This window comes from Merops nubicus, unplaced genomic scaffold (genome assembly GCF_000691845.1).
Source record: "Merops nubicus isolate BGI_N331 unplaced genomic scaffold, ASM69184v1 scaffold7226, whole genome shotgun sequence".
NCBI lineage: Eukaryota > Metazoa > Chordata > Aves > Coraciiformes > Meropidae > Merops > Merops nubicus.
This window is the reverse complement of record NW_008616874.1, coordinates 20,013-38,925: the sequence shown is the minus strand read 5'-3', so window position 1 is coordinate 38,925 and position 18,913 is coordinate 20,013. Positions and strand designations below refer to the sequence as shown.

The 18,913-nt window shown below is 37.7% G+C and overlaps 1 protein-coding gene across 1 annotated transcript in view; it reads left to right on the top strand.

Annotated features, from left to right (window-relative positions):
- LOC103775499 (contactin-3-like) overlaps positions 1-18,913 on the top strand; it is a gene marked incomplete at its 3' end in the record, with an annotated part of 49,579 nt that overhangs the window by 11,624 nt on the left and 19,042 nt on the right. The window contains exons 3-7 of the mRNA XM_008942957.1: positions 7,935-8,138; positions 8,456-8,558; positions 9,504-9,688; positions 17,393-17,529; positions 18,405-18,534. Of these exons, the coding sequence (XP_008941205.1) occupies positions 7,935-8,138; positions 8,456-8,558; positions 9,504-9,688; positions 17,393-17,529; positions 18,405-18,534 (759 nt within the window). The remainder of the gene's footprint in view (positions 1-7,934; positions 8,139-8,455; positions 8,559-9,503; positions 9,689-17,392; positions 17,530-18,404; positions 18,535-18,913) is intronic.

Genomic DNA, 18,913 nt, shown 5'->3' with positions numbered 1-18,913 from the left:
ATATATTTTGCAATAGTCCTACTGGTGTCATCATCATCATCTGCACAAATTTCAGCTGACAGTTTGAAATCAAATGGTACCCAATAGACACTTATATTTGTCCATATGAGGGACAATAATCCACATTCACAGCTGGATTTTACAAAGATTTCTATCTGACAGAGCATTATTTTCACCACAGTAACAAACCAATGCTACAGAAATGTTCTCTCTGCTCTGCACTTTATCAAATCCAGTCTTTTTAAAGCATTTTTTTCTTGTGATAACCCCGTGTTCCAGGCTGAAGCAAACCAGACTAAAATTAGTGTATTCTTCCTTGTGCAATAGCTGCAGCTACTTTACAGTACATGGTTTTAAGCTGTCTTGGAGGTGTGCAACTGGATTCAGAAACTTGTAGGAAAAGATGCAGGATTCCAGCTTGAAACTCCAGATTTGTGCAGGTCTCTTGATTAACTCCCTTTTTTTCATGATGCACACTAATGACACTAAACATATGAATATTATTTCTGATTTAATTCTTCAATATTTAGTGTTCTATCCCTTTTGTAAGTCTTAATTGAAGGTGTATCTATATCATGAAGGACAGTTTCATAGCCAGCTAGTCAGCAGAGCATAAAGCCTGAAAACATCTACAATCAGTAGTATTAACTTGTAAATTTTGCACTGCATCTTGAGTACCCATTGCAAAAATGGTTATGGGCATAGTACAGCTTTTTGTAATTTTGGTTTTAAGGGAAGATTCTAGCCTTCAATCACTCTTATATATGTATATTTATTTTTTTTAAAGCAACATTCCCAAATAGACAAATCAGAAAACAAACCAGTATTTTTAAATCTCAGTATTTTAAAGCTAGATTATTTTTTTTTTTCCCATTATTGTGGTGAGAGAGAGCATGTCAGAACTGATAGCCTGTGTAGTGAGGGGCATAATCTCACCTAGGGGCAAGGAGGAGTTTTGCTTGGGGTTGGATCAGCTCCTGCTGGCTGCAGTACATTTGGTTTCCACTAAGGATTCACTAAGAGTTAGGTGTGTATAGTAGTGGCATATATAAAGTAGGCTGTTGTGGGAGAGAGCAAAGAGTAGCACAGGCTATTGTGGGAATAAAACAGCATAAACTTCCTCAGCAGAATGTCTCTGGGCACTCAGATGACCTTGAAGGGCTGTGGCATGTGCACTTCACTGCTGCTGCCTGCTCTCCATAGCTCTCCTCCCTGAACCTGAATGAACTCAAAGAGGCTGCAATGTGGCATAGGAGTCTTTTAATGGGAAACTGTGCCTCTTGGTGATGGGGTGTTTGTTGGAAGAAGTGGGGAGTGGAAATAGGGAGGGTTGGATTAGGAAGAACCAAACTACAAGAAAAAAGGGTTCAGGTTGAGCCTTTTCATTAGCTAGTCCTGGGTGTCCCAGGTATGCCTTGGGAAAAAGAGGAGAAAATAGGGAAAAATAACTGGGTTTGGACCTCTACCAAGATTATTTTCATCCCTAATTTTTTTTTGCTGTGGGGTTTTTCTCCTCCAGCTATTTATTATCTTCCCTACTAAAATATTTGAGGTTTTCTTTGGAAATGGGATAATTGATTAGGAGGAGGCAGGAGGGAGATGGCTGCAGTCCCAGCACACAGGCAGAGCTGATCATTACACTCTTAAAAAGAGTGAGGAGAGTAATTTTTATTTTTCACAGGGGTTTACCAAGTACTTTTTCCTAAATGAGTGTAAGAATACCAAATGAAATTTGTCACTAATTACTATTTCCACTTTTAAACTTCAATATGTTACTTTGAAAACTTACTCTTGGGTATTTCCATTAGTTTCCCTTAGTTTCTTCCCCTAATATTTAACGTTCAGAAGAAATCAAATGTGTTTTAATTGAACAATAAACTAAACTATCATCTTTCTATCCTCAAAATTATTATAGACAGGAAGCAATTTAAAATACTTTAAACTACTTAGGAAGCACAACAGCATTGTTAGAAATGCTGTGAGCAATTAAATGTAAAGTTCTAGGGGGCTGATTAAAAGAACAATTTGTCATTTGAAATGGATATGGCTAATGGGGATGTATTTAAATATTGCTTCCTAAAGCAGTTTCTTTCTTTTCTGCCTAATTCCAAGGTCTGAATGATTTGATCGAAGCCAGTGCAGTTTGAATGACACGGCCACTCTGAAACAATTAGTTCAAAAAGGTGATAAAGAGAAAGTAATCCATCATCCCACACAGCTACAGGCACAGCAAAATCAGGTTTTTATTCAGCACTGGAACCCAAACGTAGAAAAGCATTTTGTTAGACTCTCCCATTAGCATCTGGATTTCCTTTGGAGCACCAAGGAACATTTAAGCTGCCAGTTAAGGAGCAGTTTTAGATTACAAGGTCATGTTCAGTTTGGAACTTAACACTAGTTAATGGTCAAATCTCTCGTGTGGCAGGAGAAAGGGGGGAGAGACAGGCAGGCAACAAAGCCATACAGCTGAGGCACTTTTCCACTGGATGTGCTCTTTGGAAATGAACTTACTGTGAGTGTATTTTTGTGGTATTAATAAAGAAATAAACCTGCCAGTCTTGAACATCTGTGTTTCCCAAGGATGAGCTTAGAAAGGTCTGTGTGTTAATGACACTGATGCACTCTGCTTTTGATGCTGCTTCCAAAGAATTAGAAAAACTCAAGAAATGGTTGAATGTGGAGAAGGACAGCCCTTCAGTGGGCTCTTTTGCATCACCAGAGCTTTGCAAGGGTAACCAGCTAGTTTGTGTGATTACTGCTTGGCCAGCCTGTGGTCGTGGTGTAGTTGGAGAGCAGTAGAGGAAAAGGAAATTCAGGCTGCAACCATGTTTAAGGAATTGCATCTTTTTTTTTTACATCACACTAGCTCGTTTCCAAATCAGAAAATGAGTGGAGTCTTACCATATTCCATTTAAAAATGAAAATTAGGTCTTAGCCTAGAGTAGGAACCTTGCAATTTCAGCTAAAACGTTTCAATATTCTCATTAAATATGTAGATTGAATTTGCAAGATATTCCATTGGTCTCTCTCACTGCTCTCCTTGTTTTGGGTTATTGCATACACAGAAGTTGCATGCCTAATTACCTGCACAGCATGCTGAAAATTGATCTTTTGTATTTTATCTACAAAATAATTCAACTTATATGCCAAAAAGATTAATGGTATACATTAGTTTCAAATCAGGGTGTTTCCATTATACTCTGAAATAAAATGAGTTTCACAGAATATGTTCTTCACTTTTTGTAGCTGGATTCAGATTCCCATCATGCAATTTACATTTTGTATAAAGAAAAATACCTTCAACCAAAAGAAGAGAGTTATTCCAAAGAGTTGGGATGGAATTCCAGAAGCATTTGTACATCACTATCTTTTTCACCAAGTTGGGAAAATGTTACAACTATTTTAACCAGATACTCATTGTCTTGCCTTACTCCTGTTGGCCACAATTCAAGCCCCATTCTAGATTTGGGTTTTGGTTTTTATTTTAAGTTTCATTATTTTTATATAGAAAACATCAACAAAAGGTAAACTACCAACTTGCAGTTTATAGATAGAATGTATTCTGGAGTGTGACTGCATTTTGTGTGAACAGCTAAAGACTTTTGCATTATTAATGGTATTACTACTTGGATTCCAACAGTTCAAGATGCTTCTCAAAAATAGTCTTGAGTTTTGATTTTTTTTTTTCCCCAGGACAATTTCTCAGTTTCTAGGCATTTAATGCACTCAAGAATATACCCTAAGCCATTGAAATGATCTACAATTTATTTCCAATAAAATTCTGAAGTCTATTTCATTGTCAAAATGATATAACACATCAAGACATGATAAAGACATTAGAATATCCAGTTCACCTACGTGTTAGGGGATCCCATGCTGGAGTACATGAACACCTTGTTTTACACTTACAGTGCAAAAGACTTTGATCTGTAAAATCACCTTGCATGTTTGCCAAAAAAAAAAAAGAAAGACATTATATGGGAGAGATAAAGTATGAAATGTTTTTTTTGAAGTCCAAGCACCAAGAGTGGCAGCTGGTTGTGCTGGCTTGGCCAAGGGGGGACAGGCTACTTGAGGCAGTGAACTAAGTGGAATCAAATAGTTACTGAGGAGTTTGAAGGTGGTATGTGTAAGATAAAATTCATTGTACCCACGAGGGGTACTCACATGCCCACGTGCAGTGACCTAAGACCACAGCAGTGTAATCCTCTAAGGATTAGGCTGCAGTGAACTAGACACTTTTCGTCGAGGTTAAGAGCATCCTCTGGGAGTTTAATGCACTTGGACCTCATGCAGATGGATTGCCAACTTTTAAATAATCTGTGGTTTCCTAGGGATTCCTGTGCAGAGAGGCTGATAGAGCTGTGCTCAGCAGTGGTGGCAAAGTGACTTTGCTGTGTGGGACTGCCCCACAAAACCAGCTCCTGTCTGTGCCATAAGAGCTCACTCCTTCCTGAGTGATGTTCAGCCACAAAGCATGAAGCTTTTCTGCATTTTCTCTCATTTCATCACAGTTTGAGCTGAAACTGGGCCAAATGATGGACTAATTGGTTTCTTCCTTAATTATAGAATCTGTCATTATCCTCTCAAAAGCAGTGTTACTCTTCCATTGCTTTTAACTCTAAGGTAGATAATTCAAAATAGCTGGTTGTTTCACATTTCCACGTCTTTAATTGCAATTTCTGTCATTGCTAAATTTTCTCTGATTACTTTCATGCAAAGAGTTTTTCTAAAAGCCATATACTGTCCTGTGGGTTAGGCTGAGTGCCAGCTGAAGACAGCAAATACCATCTTCCCTTTTTATCTCCATTATATGATGTTGTAAAATCTGAACTGGGGAACTCTATGAAATCGTAGAGAATTGGGTAGTGGTGATTGACATGAAACTTCTTTAAAAAAAGGAAACATAAACCCTCTGTTGTTCAGTCAGCTTGATGCACTCAAAATCAAGTATCTTCATTTCTTTTCAGGATTTGTCCGTTTATTGGTTAAAATAAACTTTATGAATTGTCCTTAAAAGCAATTTGTCATTGCACACTTAGTTGCACAAAACACCTAGAATAATATGAGCACGCTCGGCGGGCTGGGGCTTGTAGATCACACAGTAAATAATAATCAAATAATGCAAAATAAAGAGAAGCCGCCAACCAAAATGTAGTAAACATATAAAAATTGAGTAATAACTGTAATTTCCAATACCTTCTCCATGTATGGGCACAAAATGAGGAAAAAATGCTTTGGAAAGCAAAGGCTCAGATCTCCAAGGAAGCCCAGGAGAGACATATTACTTCCATTTATAACAGAAAATCAACTGAAAACTTGTAATTGACAGGAGGGGAGTGAGTTTTTGTCCCTTGAGGGGCCCTAGGATCAGCAACAGGCAAATAGTGTAAACATAATAAATCACCCAACAAGTTGTTTAATATGAATTTTATTATTTTTTTTAAAAAAATAAGAATATGATTTTGTAAAGTACAATAAATATAAAATGAGATATTAGCTGTGGGGCAGTGGTAAATAAACACCCTGCTCCTTTTTTAAAAGAGTCGATGAAAATATATGTTGAATGGGAAATTAGGTTTCCAGGAGTGCTTATTCATAGGCTATTGTGGGATCCAATTAAACTGGAATACACTTTCATAATCATAATGACCAATTTCAATGAGTTTACTCTTGACTTAACCCAATAGAATAGGAATGAAATCAAGCTGCTTATTTTCCTCCTGCGTATCCAGATCTGTCCGTCCCCTTTGAATGTTTTGAATAATGTGTTTTTTTCCCCTATTATTTTATTGTTTAAAAAAAAAAAAAAAAAAAAAAAAAGACAATTTTGAGCTAAGGAAAACAAGTAGCTCAATAAATACCAGCACCAATAAAGCCTGGCTTCACACACTTCTGTGTCTTCTGGATGTCTGAGTTTGATGGAGTGCTGAAAATTCAGATTATTTATTTTTTTTTCCTACAGTTCCTGACTTGATACTTAATTTGGTCTACAGCCTGTCCCTCAGCCTTGTCATCACTCTCTCCATCCAGCCTTGTCATCACTCTCTCCATCCTGCTGCTCTGTAGAAATGGAATTATTTATTTTTTGGGCTTTCCCATTTAGCAAGACCATACAATCTTTGCTCCCAAAGACTTCATAATCCCCTTCAAAACCCTTCAGGTCTTGGTTTCCTTTTTAAAAATTCTTTTTTATTTAATTTATTCTCTTTGAAGGGGCTGATGGATACTGAGTACCACAGCCAGAATGGTAATGGTGCAGAGATGCCACCTCCCTCCTGCACAAGGAGCCCTCAACAAGCCCTCTCTATTCAGCAGCAAGCCATTGACACCTCTACCTTGGTATTTGTGTTGTAGGATGGGAGAATAGCTGTACTTTTAGGGTTTTTTTTGACTGTATGGCTATTCTGTGGCTTTTTATGAAACTCCTGTGGCACATCTCAAAGGTGTTCCTGAAGTCAAGCTAGATGATAGGGTTTTACTTCCCACTGCACTAACTGCCTTACCTTTTCTTGGCAAATCCTTGCTGGTCTTCCTTATCATGAATTAAATGCACCTCTCTTGTTATTTGGGAAGGAACTTGTAGTGGAAGTCATTGTTTCACCTGAGGAGACACCCTGCAAGTCCAAAAGAGTGGATGGCTGTTTTCAGCAATCAATATTTCCAACTATGACAAAAGTTTAACTCTTGAGAAAAGTCCTAAGATTTAATTGCTCACACACACTGCTCCTGCAAAGTTATGTTGATGAAAGGTGTTTAAATGTTGCTGTAAATGTAATTATGATAACCCATTTCATTTGATACCCTTTTTGCATTAGCCAATCCATAAATATTTTACTCATTTCATTTACTGGATTTTTTTTTTTTCATCTGCACAATCATTCCTTGTATTAAATGGCCCCATTGGCTCAGTGCTTTCCTGGGGCATATTCCTGCCCAACTGCAAGGGTTATGAAAGTCTCTCCTCTCCATTTCATGACTGCATCCAAATTTATGCACTCCCAAATTAAATCTGTGCAAAAGGGGATGATCTCTGTTTTGTAGAGGCAGTGCCAATGCTACAAGACATCTGAACATGAAGGCAGGTCAGTCAAGCTATCACCATCTCTCATTAGCACTTGCAGAAGCAGGAATCTTTTTAATAAACTTTCAGCTGAGCAGAATTTGGGTGAAAAATCATTTCTTGCCTGGAAAACTATTAAAAATTAATTTCCTTTGATTCTGTAGGATATCAAGGAGACAAGCACACGGCCTCACACAGGAAGGGGCTCTTGCCAATTAAAATTGGCACGCAGAGCTCAGAGTGCTGTTCAGAAAAAAAAACCACAAATTCTAATGCAACTTTTGCCAAATCTCTTAGTTTATCTTTTGAAGTGTGATTTTCCTCTCAAATGACTGTTATGGATGATTGGGGGCTACTTTGCCATACCATCTAGAGATTTTTTTTTGTAGAGTTTTATGGATTTTTATGGGAAAAAAAAATTAGTTTGAGTGTGTGGTGAGTCCAATGCCAAATGCATTTTAGCTACTAAATGAACATTCTTTCTATTTTAGCAAAGTTTGTTCTTACTTTTGCTGTCTGTTCCTATTTCTGTGCTTATTAAGTCTTCAGGAAAAGAAGATTAAAAAAATTATCCTTCTGTAAACCACTTTGAATTCCTTTCACCTTTTTCTTCTGCTGGAGGAGATATTTGGTGAAAACAAAATGGTTTGTTTTGCCTTTTATATATTTTTTTTCTACTGTCTGGTACTTTTTCAAGTTTCTTTTTCTCAGTCATTGGCTCTCTGGTCCTGATTGTTACATAATATAGTATTGTATATAATCCAATATTGTAAAATACAGCACTAAAATAAACTGATCTTTGAAGAAAAATGTGTGAAAAATGTGAAAAACTCCACTGAACATCTTTATTTCTTTTTTTTTTACCAACTAGAGTTGTCGTTTGCTTGGATCTTCAACGAGTATCCGTCGTTTGTGCAAGAGGATAGCCGGCGGTTCGTGTCCCAAGAGACTGGGCACCTCTACATAGCCAAGGTGGAGCCATCAGATGTGGGCAACTACACCTGTGTGGTGACCAGCACTGTGACCAAGAGCCAAGTCCTGGGGTCACCAACTCCTCTGGTGCTGCGCACGGATGGTAGGATGGCCCTTGGCACCATGACTGAACCATGAATGAACCATGAACACCTCTAGTCTTCAGTGAATGGTTTTGTGTCTTACCAGACAACCTCTTGTGCATTCTTAGAATATTGATTGCTTCATAAGAAGATAAATTATTTTATATTGCATGCTCCTCTTCCTCTCCTAAGTCCACCAGTGATTTCCCTGGTGGGTCTCTATGCTTCCACCCAGGAGAAATAAACTTGATTTTGCATTTAACGTGATGTAACACTAAAGAGAGAAAAAAGGCTTTAAAAACTAAAAATAGCTCTTTTTTCCCCTTGTCTCATGTAGGTGTGATGGGAGAATATGAACCCAAAATAGAAGTTCAGTTTCCTGAGACACTTCCTGCAGCTAAAGGCTCAACTGTGAAGCTAGAATGCTTTGCACTAGGGAAGTAAGTGTTCAACTTCCCCCATACTGAAAGCTGAAGCACATTTTAGGGTTCATCTGCAGAAGAAACGTGGAGTTCTGGCAGTTGTTTTGACAGTGTTTTCTAAGGACTATTTTGATTGTCACAATTGCTGCCTTGGAATAAACGGGCAAAGAGTATTGGAATAATTTTGGATGTTGTTTAGAATTAAAATGTATATGTTGGCAACACGTTTCAATTCATCTTGAATAAGATCAGTGCAGTTTTGCACATATGCTTTGACCTAGCTCTGCTTTTTCTATGTAGAAGGAAATGTTGAAGGCTGTGAGAATTGTCTGAATTTTACTGTTAAATGAACTTGATGCTTTCATAATATTGTTCTTCCTTTATAGCTGAAATAAAGACTAAAATGCGTTCCTCTCCTGAATATTTCACACACAATTGATATCTTTTCTCTTTCACAAATGGTCTGAGAATGCATTTATGTTTCTGTAAATGTATTTACTTACCACTTTGTGGTTTATTTGCAGACAGCTTTGTCAGATGTTCATAATTTTAAGCACCAGATTGATAACTTAATCACATGCTATTGCTTTGCTTCCCCAGCTAGGTGAGTGGAAGTTTAAAATCAGAGAATGAGTGGCAGTTGTAGACTGGGATTTCAAAAGACTTGCTTTGATTCTCCTTCCATGGAAGTCAGTGGTAAATCTCACCTGTCTTCAGGGGAAGCCAGAGTTGATTTACAGCAAAATTTACAATTGTTCATTCACAGGGATATTCATGAAAAATTTGGTACCATAATGAAACAGAAGAATCCTGGCAAACCAGTGGCCATAGTGCCTGATCATCTGTGTCACTTCTAAGATTTTAGCTACTTCTGAGTTTTACTGTGTATTAGTTTTAAGTTTCTAACTTTACAGTCAGGTACTTTAACTAAAGCTGTTTAAAATCCCATTATTTTCTTTTTAGCCCTGTGCCTCAGATTAACTGGAGAAGAACAGATGGTCTGCCATTTCCAAGTAAAATAAAACTGAGGAAATCCAATGGCATGATTGAAATACCTAATTTCCAGCAGGAGGATGCAGGACTGTATGAATGTATTACTGAAAACTCAAGAGGAAAAAACATTGCAAGAGGACGACTCACTTATTATGGTAGGAAACTTTCCTTCTCCTTCATTCCCACCCTTCTTTCCACATGAAATATAGACTATTCCAGGGTACTTTTGGGTTTATAGCTTCTGTAATACCATCAAGCATTTGTGCTTTAAAATCCATGGCATCTTAACTACTCATAAAGAATAAGAACTTCTGCACCAGGTTTTTGCATAACACTTGTAATAAATGTCCAAGCTCAAAAGGGGTGCTTGGAGTAGTGTAGAAAGTGCTTGTGCTTATATTTCTGTGATGGAAAGACTTTTTTTAAGCATTTCTTACTGGTCCATTGGTGAAACCTTAGATTTTCAGGCAGTTGGATATATTTGGGGGATCATTTAGGCCTCACATTTACAGGAAATACAAATTTTATATTACTTTAGGAAAAGAGTACTGATGGATATTGTCAATCCTTTGCTTTCAAAACGACCAATTTTATTTTAAATGAGTAAATAAATGAGAGAATATAATCCAGCATAGGAAATGAAATAATATGAAATTTAATAGCTGGAAACAGGCAGAGTCTCTAGTGCATTTAAGGCTATAGAGTGAAATGAGAATCAGCAAAGCACATTGGTGGTGTTTGAAACCTGGAGTCATCTGCAGCAAAGTGGTAATTGACAATTTTTGTTAAAGCTAGATCTGAGGAAATATAATTTTCTTTAGGTAAATGGCAATTTAAAGAGTGTTTCAGACTGTGACTTGGAATTGTATTCCTCGTGTGTTTGAACAAAGGGGTTTTTTTAGTGCTGTGTAGAAGAGCACAAAGCATAGCTACAGTGCAACTTCAGACAAATGTTCTTTCCATTTATTCTGTATGGGAAGCTGCTGTTTAGTAGAACACAGAAAATGCTGCAATGTAGATTTTACTCAATGGTGATTAATTTAAGGCACAGCTGATTTTTTTAAGGAGGAAGGAAAAGAGACTTTTCCTCCCTACAGCCTCCATATGAATAGTTACACTGAATCTATGTGCTGTCACTGGGAATGTTCAAGGTTAGGTGGGCAGGGGACACTGAACAACCTGAATTTTCCACATACTAGTTGTGGTTATGACTTTTTGAGAAATCCTGTGAGAAACACAGGGCAAAAGGTCTAAAGTGCTTCATCTGCCAGTGTCATCTCTCACTCACAGAATAATGCAATGGTTTAGGTTGGAAAGGACCTTTAAAGGTAAGCCAGTCCAGCCTCCCTACAGTGAGCAGGGACATCATCAACCAGATCAGATTGCTCAGAGCCCTTTCCACTCTGACCTGGAATGTCTCCAGGGATGAGGCTTCAACCACCTCTCTGGGAAACCTGGTGTCAGCACCCTCAGTGTAAAAAATCTCTTCCTTCTATGTAGTCCAAATCTCCCCTCTTTTGGTGTAAAACCATCACCCCTTGTGTTGCAACAGGCCCTGATGAAAAGATTGTCCTCATCTTTTTTGTGGCCTCCTTTAAGTACTGAAGGGCCACAATAAGGTCTCTCCAAACTTGTAACTATCCATTTGATTTTATAAAGTGACTTTTTTCACTACCTGAAAGTTTCAAACTCATTGTGGTTTGTATATCAGTTTGGCTCAGTGTTCCCACTCCAGTTTTAAATCAGGGCAGTTGTAAGACCCATCAGGGTAAACTACATATTAAATAGAGTAGATTTGTTCATTAGCTCTTGTAACGTAATTACAACCCTGGGCAGCCTTGAGGTTTGTGATACTTGACCTGCTTCCCAAGTTTTATTTTGCTCATTAAAGGACTCAGAGCTGAAGCAATGGAAGTTGCTAATCAATAAGAACAAGTGAGTTGTGGTTTTGTGACAAGTGAATCAGTGTGAACATTTTCATTACAACTCCAGAAAGGCATTTGAACCCTCAAAGAGAGTTCATATTCCAATATAAATGTCTGCCTCTATTAGATTCATCCCTAATATGGATGTTTAGACTAAAAAGAATAATGAGACCTGTAATGGCATTAATGGCACCCCAACTGTTTTCATTGTAATTGTTCTGCTTAATGAAACTCATTCTGCAGAATTAAGTGAAGTAATCTTCCTTATTTTGGCACTTGCTTTGTTGTTGCAAATAAAATGCAAACACATCTATGTTCAGGGTAGTAGCATTTGGACCCTTTTGGATAATTTGAAGGATTTTCCTTCTGTGTGTGAATCAATAATGTTCTATACCTGAAGATAGTCTCTTCTGATGGCTTGCCACTGCATCTGATACCAAACCTTCAGAAATCTGGCTGGTAAAGAATCCTAACCATGTACCACTCAGTCTTCCGAGAAAAGATTGATATTTAAAGATGTTCTAAAAACAGATGAGGTTTGGGGCAATTAATGAAATATACCAGAGACTTAGAATAAAAAGCATCCATCTGCCACAAAGTACCAATTCTGGCAAAGATGACTCAAATCTGCATGGTAATGTTAGTGCACGTGGGATGCTGTTAAAGCATCTTACTGGTAGAAGTATAAGACATGTCTGCTAATTATATATAGAAAAAAAATACACATTACAATGGACAAATTCTGTTTTATTTCAACAGTGAAAACATTAATTTTCCTCTCCTCAAAAGAAGAAAGCTTACCTGAAAAAGAGTATAAAAAATTTCATTTTCCAAGTTGTCACAGTGAAATAATATGAAAAATAAGTCTTCAGGGGAAAAAAATAGGCAAAAATTTTCCATGTGACTGAAAAACAGAAGATTTTCCTTTCTTTGCAGGTTTTTAAATATTGTTTGTAAATGAAACATGAAGCTATTTCCAAACAAAAGATTGAAACATTTCATTGCTCTGCTCTAAAGTGAAACATTGTTATTCTCATTATTTGTTCTGTGAGCTGAGACTGTAAAGTTTGAAATCTGAAAATTGGGGTTTTCAGTGCATAAATTGTTCAATTAAACAAAAAAACCATTTATGTCTTCTGTGCTATCCTGCCTCTTCTTCCAATAATGAATTAAACTTTTGAAACCACAAAGCACTTGAACAGGGGCTCATCTTAAATCATGTCCATAATCATTTTCTCAGGAATGCTTATCAGTATGTTTAGAAATTCTGTGCACATCTGTAACTCTGTTCATGAAAAATAAAATAGTTCTTTTTTTTTCTAACTTCCTGTGGTTTTTAAATATAGCTCTGAACCCACAATTGAAGTCAATAATTAAAATAGGTATTGTAAAACAGATACTCTGGGTTCTTTCATAACATTATCAACAGACTATTAATCTTCCTTTTTTCTCATGAAGAATTTTATCAAGGAAGAGCTGATATCATATGTTCACTTTATTGTCATTTGTACAGTTCCAACATTTGTTTAATGCCAGTTTTCTCCTTAGGGGAGATCAGAATGTGCTAAAAATAGGACAGGATTATCTAACTGTGATTTAATATAAAACCTGAATATATAAATAATATGCTTTCATCTTAGGAGTGTGTTTGTTTTTCATTGCTGTCAGCCCCTTCCACAAGGAGGTAACAGAAGAAGAAAAAATTCTCAGAGATATTTCATGGCATGGAAGAATGAGAAGAGATGAAACAATTACACTTCTCTATTTTAAGATGCAATTAAACATGGAACATGGTAGAGATACGTGAAAAAAAAATAATTTAAAGTATAATTGAAAATATATTCTTAATTAGTGCATGCTCATTTAATGGAACTCATGCTTGACAGTGCCAAGGGAAAATGTTTAACAGGGAGAAAATATTCTGCTGCTGTTCTTTTGCTCAAAAGTGATGGACTGTGATAGCAAAGACAAACTCTCCAGTAGTACACGGACTTTCCATGGGTTTTTTCAATACATACTTTTATATTTTGTTAATTATTTTAATAGTAAAACAGCTCCAAAATGATACTGAAACATTATTCATGTCTGTGGAAGAGCCTCACTCTGTAAAGATTTTTTCTGATAGCCCAACTCTGTCTTGTTTATGAAGATGTCTTCAAAACATTAACTACAAAACTAAAAGGACTAAATAATTTTTGAGTGGAAGTCAGGTAATGGACATCTTCAGAGATGTGCAAGATGCTTCTCCCAGCCCAGTTGTTTTGTCAGAAAAGAAGTTACTCATGCTCAAGTCACTTGGAGGTTTGAGGTAAAATAAGGTTCATCACTGCTGTAGGCATCAATGTGTCATAGCCTGACTTTCAGATATGCTACCTAGAAAAATGAAGGTCACATTTTCTGGTTGGTGTTTTTTTTCCTCAGTGTACTTCATAGGTGCTTCCTCTTGAACTATGGAAGGTTCCTTTTGACTCTGATTTGTTGCCCAACTGCTGAGCTATCCGAAAGTATTCTCAAGGGACATTTCCAGCCCAGCTTTCATCCTGTAAATTTCAAAGTAAAGATATTCTTTATAAGCAGCCTGTATCTTATGTGCAAACCCCAATTAGGGACTGTTCTGGAAGAGCTTCTTGTAGTCTTCTGCCTCCAGGGTATGGCAGCCCTCAGTACTCCCTGGGAAATGATGGTACCAACACAGAAGTCATGAGCCTGAAGCTCTGCCTTGCCTTCATGCTGTTCCTATGGCTCACAGAATTAAAAGGAGTGTTCCAAAGAAAATTTTATGAAACTAATGCAAAACACTGACTCGTGCTTTTCCAAGAGACGAGCCATGAGGCTGACAGCTAACCTTCTTTAGAAAGCCAGTTGCCTGCAACTTCATCCTGAGGGAACTTTATACGAATTTTTCACCAAGATCATGCTGCAAGTTCCTAAGAATTGTGAATATTATCACACAATATGGATTTCTGTCAGCCTCAAACCCTGCACTGCAAACTCCATTAAAATGAACTTCTAGCCTCTCAACCTGGATTACATCTGAGTGAAAATATGTTGCTGGTTCCTTGCTTAAGGAGAAAGGAGAGGTGTCTCCTCAGGAAAGAGCTCAGTTAAACACCAAGCCACTGCAGCAGGTCCATGAGAGAATGAGGCTTTGTTACCAAGTCATCAGTGTTCCTTCAGGAGCACAGATTTGGCAGTGGTGGTGGAACCAGGTATTCTAAGCAGGTAACGTTTGCCTAACAGGGACTAGACCTCAATATCTGTGAAGCTGCGTATTCTAAATTTAGGTACAGCCAAGCAGAGCTCAATAAAAAGGGCAGTGCTGGGCTTGGAAAGTCATATGTCTTGAGAGGATATGTAGATCTACTAATACAGGACCACCTGTCTGAACTTCCCTCAGCTGCTCCAATGAGGACATCTTTACCTTGGCCAAAATTTGGAGTCTTCAGTGGAATATTCCCAGCTGGAATTGCACCTCTTCAGCTCCCTTTTCGATTTTGAACTGCTTAGTTGGATTGTTCTTTTTCAAAGAAAATTGTAATAGTTTTACAGCCTTCTCTAAAGACTTTGAGATGTGGCAGATTGAAAAGGGTATTTGTCTTTCTGCTGAACTCCTTCATCAGTAATTTGAAAGGAAGAAAAAGAGCCTTCCTCAAGAGAATCACAAAAGTCTACATTGATGCTGTCTTGTGAATGAGCAAGCACCATAAATTACTCACAGGGTGGCTCAGGAAGCCCTGTTCTGTTCATTGCTGGTTTGAGGAGTCTTGCTCCCATGCTTTCCAAAAAGACACAGTTTATCATCTCTACCTTGGAGACCCTTCTGTGGAGACTGTCTGACATGTAGAATCCTAAAACGAAGATTTATGCTGTAGACAATATTTTTCTTATTAATGGAATTGAATCCAAGATCTTGAAAACAGACTATATGTAACCTACTTTCAAGTGGGGATGGGCAGCAGATGTGAAATATTGCACATGTATGGATCCATCAATAATTCAAGCCCTGTTGTTTGTTGCATAAATATTTAGGTGTGCAAAGAGCAGGAAGCATCCTGACATGGGTCCTGAGCTCTCATCCCCTTGACACATGTGGGGCAAACAGGGCAGATGGCAATGTGGGATCAAGCAGTGGCTCTTTCTTCAACTCCAGTGTTATAACATTAACTTTCAAGATGTAACCAAAATTCCTATCAGTAAGACAGTACATTTTTCTGACACAAAGATCAGGTTCTTTTGTCTTTTAGAGCTGACCTTGATAAAGAAAGGGTAAAAAAATACATCATTCCCAAATTGGTGAAAGGTGTTAATCCTCAGGGGATGTATAAGGGATGTGCAAAATAAAAGAAATAACAAAGGGTTTCACTGTCAGCAAATCTTGATTGAATGCCAAATCTCCTAAGTTTATATCTCAATGAACACATTTTATAAGTTCTTTTGTGGAATTTAACCCTAAGTATGTAAATGTAAATCATAAATAGTATTAGTGGTCACGTTGAGATCTTATCCCTGCATTGCAGAATATCTGATGGAGAGAAAATTTGTATGCTAGAAAAGAATGATTTTTTTAAAATGAAATGAATACCAACCTTCATGGAAGTGTTGATCTGCTGGTCTTGTGCTTGTGGCACTGGAAGGGGTTCAGCTCTCAGCTCTCATGCTAGAAAAGAATGATTTTTTTTAAAATGAAATTAATACCAACCTTCATGGAAGTGTTGATCTGTTGGTCTTGTGCCTGTGGCACTGGAAGGGGTTCAGCTCTCTTCCTTGTGGCCAGGGGCAAGTTGTTCCTTTCCCTGGCTGGAATTAATTGCTGGTGGAACTCCATTGCAGTAGGAAGTTCAGTGGGAATTAATCTGACCTTCTGTGCTTCTAAAATTCATCTATTAAATAATATCCTCCTGTGTCACCAGGAACTTTGGTTTTTTTGGTTGTTTTGATATGAGGGTATTATCAGATTTTCCTAAATTACCAATTTATGAAAATCTTTAAGATAATCAGATTGACTCTGGAAAATTTGTTTGCCCTTAGCTATGTATTTGCAACCAAGTTGCATCCTACTCTTTATGTTTTCTCCATATGCAATGCCCAGAATTTATCTTTTCTTGGAGAACTAGCATATATTAAGATGGTAAATTTTCTAGTAAATTGAATAAAATCAAAGAAAATTCACAGGAATTAGCTACCTTGTGTGAAGTAGCACTGGAGGAATAAACTACTGTTGTCTTTCATGCAGTGATGTTTATTTGCCAAGTGAGCTTTGGGGGGTTTTAGCCTGTAAAAGCTGTAACAGACTCAGTCTTCACAGTTTTAATTGTATTTTATGTAATTCTGAAGGATATATGGTTTTAATACATCAGAATTTTCTGTAAAAATGAGTGAATTTTACAGACTTCCTTCAGGACATATTCTGGTTTGCATCACCCAGACTAATGCTTTCAAAACCACTCCTGTATCCATCTATTCATCCAGTTAAGCATTAGACTAGCATTAGAAAACAATTTAAATGGTATTTAGGGCTAAGGCTTGCATACCATTACATTTTTTCAAGGATTTAAAGGATTCTCTCCAGTATTAATTTCATGATTTCGTTACATCAACTATTCCATTCCAATATCACCACTAATTTATCTTACATTTAGCTCAATTTCAGACTTGTGTTGCTTAATCATTAATGACTTTAATATCACTTTCACTAGCTCAGCTTTAGCGATCTGTCATCTCCATTTTCTCTTAGTTTACTGCTTGTAATAAAAATGTGTAAAAGAAACAGTGAGTAATTTGTTTCATTAGGTGACCTGCAGCAGAATCAGGGGGAACCTCTGTTGGTACAAACCAGTCTAGGCAGAAAACTGATGAGTCCTGTGCACATTAATCCTTTGATTCTCCCAGGGAACAATGACTTGCTAGAGTCTTTGGTGTGTGTTTCATCCACAGCAAAACCTCACTGGCTCCAGACAATAAAAGACATTGAAGTTGCTGTGGAGGACACCTTGTACTGGGATTGCAGAGCAAGTGGGAAGCCCAAACCATCATACAGGTGGCTGAAGGATGGAGACCAGCTGGCAATAGAGGTAACATTCTCACTTGAAAACGTGATGCTGTGTAAAATTAACAATACTTCATGCAAGTGTGGGAATACACAATAGTCCATTAAGTCAAGAGAAGTACTTAGATACTGGTTTTCCTAAGTTGGTCAAGAGCATCTAGACAGATATAGGATTAGGCCTGGTAAACCATGTCTAGATCAAAAATAAACCCAACAGAAAATGTTATTGAGCAGATGGTTTGTTCTTTTGTCCATTACTGTTTCTCTGCTCTTCCCCAAGGGAGAAGCTCCTTTGGTTTTGTCTTGTCACTGGTTTCTTTTCTTACCAGTTCCTGCAACTCCTTCCTGAATTTAGTCACTTTTTATCATAAATCATATGGCTTTCCAAGAATAAGCATGGTGAGAAGTTCCCTATACATCAATAGCTTTGTCGGCTGTAAGGCACTTAAATATGTGTCTTCTCTTTAATGACTGTGGAATTTTTGCTGCATAGTACTACTGAGAGCTCATTAGCAAATGGCACATGTGAAATCTCTAAACAGTACAAAATGCCAGTGCCATCTGTAGAGTTTGGCTACTCTGGTCTGTGGTGAGGTGGCTAGTATGGTTTTGTCAATATTTCTGGCGAAATATGAGGGTATTTGAGATTGCAAAGCCTCTGGTGAAACTGAGTGAGGTTGAATAATCTATTCCAGGCACAGTGTTGCCAAGTCTCCTTGTTTCATCATTTTTGCCATGCCATGATGTGGTCGTGTCACTTATTTTCAAACTGCTCTCATGATGATGCTGTTGCATTTACCCCGTTCATTGTATTTCTGCTGTCCTCTTTATAGTTCTTACTTATTTTAAATTTTTCACAGGAAATGTATCATCAATAAAGATATTTTTCTTAATATTCAGGGAAGGATCCAAATTGAAAACGGTGCACTTACAATATCAAATCTAAATCTGACAGATTCTGGCAGATACCAATGCATAGCTGAAAATAAACACGGCGTCATCTATTCCAGTGCAGAGCTTAGAGTCATAGGTAAGATTTTCCTTTTCCACTACAGCACAAGCCTCATTCTCCCTCTCCACACCCCCTCCACCTAGTGTTCCACCTAGTCATGATCTCAAATTTAACTCTCTTGGATGCTATCACTGAAATAAACATTTTTTGTCAACCTAATGTCTTTATCTGCAGCGCCGAGGAGTCGACTCATCTGCTTCCAGAGGATTTGCAGCCCAATCCTTCATTGCTTTAAAAGAGAACACAGCTAAATTATTCATTAGGGGAAGAGCAGGGCTGGGAGGTTGGCCACAGGCCCAAAGGTTAAAGCTGCTGTGTGGTCTGGAGGCAGCACTGGCTCCACACAGCAGTCAGCAGCTCTCACCTCCTGCACTGCGGCTCCGGGGCTCCCCGGGGA